The sequence below is a fragment of the Antrostomus carolinensis genome, unplaced genomic scaffold, assembly GCF_000700745.2.
Source record: "Antrostomus carolinensis isolate BGI_N321 unplaced genomic scaffold, ASM70074v2 scaffold10526, whole genome shotgun sequence".
Lineage (NCBI taxonomy): Eukaryota > Metazoa > Chordata > Aves > Caprimulgiformes > Caprimulgidae > Antrostomus > Antrostomus carolinensis.
The window spans coordinates 2,954-6,257 of NW_010321153.1; the positions used below are offsets into that span (position 1 = coordinate 2,954).

Genomic DNA, 3,304 nt, shown 5'->3' on the forward strand with positions numbered 1-3,304 from the left:
CCTCCCTCCAGCTTTTTATCTCCATACCAGCACTGATCTGCTCATCTCTTTTCTTCATTCTTATCCCTCAGAAACATGCATTATCCACCAGAGACTTCCAGCATCATGCTGATGGCCCGGATGGTTGCCACCATCAAACAGGTACGTCTGTAGTTTGGAGCCACAGCTGCTGGTGTGTGGTTTCCTCATCATGTTGTGGTTGTTATTCCCAAAAACTGATCTCTGTTGACTGGCAGGGTCCTGCTTCAATAGATTTCAGCTTTTAGTGGTCCCTGGTTCTGGAAACAGCAGGCAACAGAGGAGGTTTCTGTGTCCTGAGGTCTTTATTTCCCTACCAAGACAGTCAGATCTGACCCTTTCCTTTGGCTTGGCTTTCTCAGCATCTGTTCTGACAATAAACTGCCACCACCCAACTGCTTCTGGTGGGTCTTGATAGCAGGATGGGTACCTCCGAGTTCAGTGGGGCTTCTCCTCTTCCTCTCCTCTTCTTCCCCTCTTCCTCTCCTCTTCTTCCCCTCTCCCTCTTCCTCTCCTCTTCTTCCCCTCTCCCTCTTCCTCTCCTCTTCTTCCCCTCTCCCTCTTCCTCTCCTCTTCTTCCCCTCTCCCTCTCCCTCTTTCTTCCCCCCTCTCCCTCTCCCTCTTTCTTCCCCCTCTCCCTCTTTCTTCCCCCTCTCCCTCTTTCTTTCCCCTCTCCCTCTTTCTTTCCCCTCTCCCTCTTTCTTCCCCCTCTCCCTCTTTCTTCCCCCTCTCCCTCTTTCTTCCCCCTCTCCCTCTTTCTTCCCCCTCTCCCCTCTCCTGGCTGGGGAGGAAAGCAGTGTGGGTTCAATGCCTTTGCTTGGTTCCTTTTGTCAGGCTAAAGACAAGGAGTGGTGGATCAAAGTCTTCTCCCAGTTCTGCAATAAGACAGCAAACGAAGAGGAGGAGATTGTGCACAAGCTGCTGGGGGACAAATTCAAGGTAAGAGCCTGCAGTGCTTGGATGTGTTGAATCCCTCAGCCTGCCCTCTCCCTGTGAGCCCACCTCTGTGAGCCCACGGGTGCAGAGGCCCTGTTAGGGCTGGGATGGGAGACACTGGAAATCCCAGGCTCAAAGGGGGGGACAAAAGCCCCCCATTAAAGAGCTGACTGACCTGACAGAGAGGAAACAGGTTGCTTGGAGGACTTTGGGCTTGTGGTGCTTCAGTGGGACATGCTGCTTCTTCCTGTGGTGGAGATACTTCTGCTGTAGGGTGGGACAGGGTGATACTTCGCTGCTGAGTGGGTGGTTTTTACTGCTAAAATGAGTGGCTTTGAGGGCAGCAGCCTCCAGCCTTGTAGAGAAGGATGAGGAGCTTGACTCCTGGACCTTCTAACCTGTGATGGGCTCGACCATCAGCCTGGATCTGACTCCCAGCAGTGTCTCCCCACCCTGACGGTGTTGCCATGTCCTGCCAGGGCCAGCTGGAGCTGCTGCGGTTGCTCTTCACCGAAGCCCTTTATGATGAACATCTCAGCAGGGTGAGTTGAGCCACCTCTGGACTAGCTCAGGCGCGTGGTGGGACCCTCTGCTTGGTGCCAGCCCCACCCTGAGTCATGTCTGCCCCAAAGGCCAGGGCTTCCCATGGGAATTTCACCATTCCTTGCTTCCCCCAAAGCTCCCTGTGGGATTTGAGGTGCTTGCAGAGTGGGGTGCTGCTGCAGCCTGGCCTGGGCTCAGCTGCTTTCTCATCTCCCTTCTGCAGTGGTTCACTCCAGAAGGCTTTCGATCCCTCTTTGCTCTCGTTGGGACCAATGGCCAAGGCATAGGAACCAGGTAATGGGGCTTTTTGGGTTCTCCTTGCAAGGGCAGCAGAGATGTGACATGGAGGGGACATCTGTAAATTCGTCATGGCTTGGGTAGTGGCTGGGTTTGGACATGAGAGATGAGGCTGGAAAGGCAAACTTGTAAGCCGTCCTTTGTCTTGGCTGTGTCCAACCCTTTCATAGAATCATAGAATAGTTTGGGTTGGATGGGATTTTAAAGCTCATCCAGTTCCAACCCCCCTGCCAGCAGCAGGGACACCTTCCACTAGACCAGGTTGCTCAAAGCCTCATCCAACCTGGCCTTCAACACTTCCAGGGAGGAGCAGCCACAGCTTCTCTGGCCAAGCTGGGACACTGTCTCACTTTCACATCCCTCTGCCAGATCTTGGCCACTGAAAGCCACTGAGTTTAACTCTTAGATCCCCCCTTGGTGTGAGGTCCCACCATGTGCCAGCAGCCCTGTGGGGCTCTGACGATGTCCCTCTGCTCCCTGACAGCTCTCTGAGCCAGTGGGTCCACGCTTGTGACGCTCTGGATCTCCCCATGCTGCAGCGAGAGGAGCTGGACGCCTTCATCGACCAACTCTACAAGGACATTGAGAAGGGTGAGGCTCTGACGTGGCCGTGGGCAGCACCACGCAGTGCTGTTTTCAGGAGAATGCTGGAGACTCTTCTCAGCATTCAGGGAATGGGAGAGGTTCTCCCTGGAGATCAGGAGATTCCCTTTCCCCTGGTCCGTACAAGCCATGCCTGCTGCCTTCGGCTCTCTGCGTGGATCAGGGAAGTCCCAGGCTTGTGGGCAGCGTGGCCCAGGTGAGCTGTGACAGGTCAGGGTGGCTGGAGGGCTGATCCTGTGCAGGATGGTTCCATCTACACCCAACATCAAAGAGATTTTCATCACTTATTTGATTGATGCAGCTGTGTGAGTACAGGGACAGGTCAGGGAGCACACACTTAAACTGGGGCTGCAAATCTTCATGTCCTCCATCTCCTCCTGGTGAGGAGGGAAAGGTGTTTTGGAAACCACCCTCCAAACACCCAGCTCCCAAAGCAGTGCTGGCACTGAGGTACATCCCTTGGTGCTCACACTGAGCTGTGCTGGTGGAAGGGCCAGAACAGCTCGTGCAAAGCTTTAACCCCCCTTCTCTGTGCTGCAGAGTCAGGAGAGTTCCTCAACTGTGAGGGATCGGGTCTCTACGTGCTCCAGAGCTGCTGTAAGTAACACAAAGACTGGGAGGAGAACTGGTAATGAGGAGGGGGATGTTCTGGGCTCACCTCTTACTAAAAGCTTCTGAAGAAAGGGGTTTATGCTTCATATCCATGGGATTGGGTGGGATGGGATGGGTGCTGCCCTGGGACCTGGCTGCTCTCTCAGGGTCTCCTGGCATCTCACCCAGCTATGGGGAGTCCTGACTGGAATGGACTTGGATGTGACACGAGCTGCTGTGCAGTTGGCAAAGAGACCATCTCCAGATCTGGCCAGGCTGGAGAGGTGGGTGCAGAGGAACCTGGTGAGGTTCAATA

The 3,304-nt window shown here is 54.5% G+C and overlaps 1 protein-coding gene across 1 annotated transcript in view; it reads left to right on the top strand.

Moving 5' to 3' along the window:
* Window positions 1-3,002, top strand: part of SMYD5 (SMYD family member 5) — a gene marked incomplete at its 5' end in the record, with an annotated part of 4,353 nt that extends 1,351 nt beyond the window's left edge. Inside the window, 6 exons of the mRNA XM_010169819.1 lie at window positions 72-141; window positions 853-957; window positions 1,434-1,496; window positions 1,721-1,791; window positions 2,279-2,385; window positions 2,938-3,002. Of these exons, the coding sequence (XP_010168121.1) occupies window positions 72-141; window positions 853-957; window positions 1,434-1,496; window positions 1,721-1,791; window positions 2,279-2,385; window positions 2,938-3,002 (481 nt within the window). The remainder of the gene's footprint in view (window positions 1-71; window positions 142-852; window positions 958-1,433; window positions 1,497-1,720; window positions 1,792-2,278; window positions 2,386-2,937) is intronic.
* Window positions 3,003-3,304: the final 302 nt, after the last annotated feature.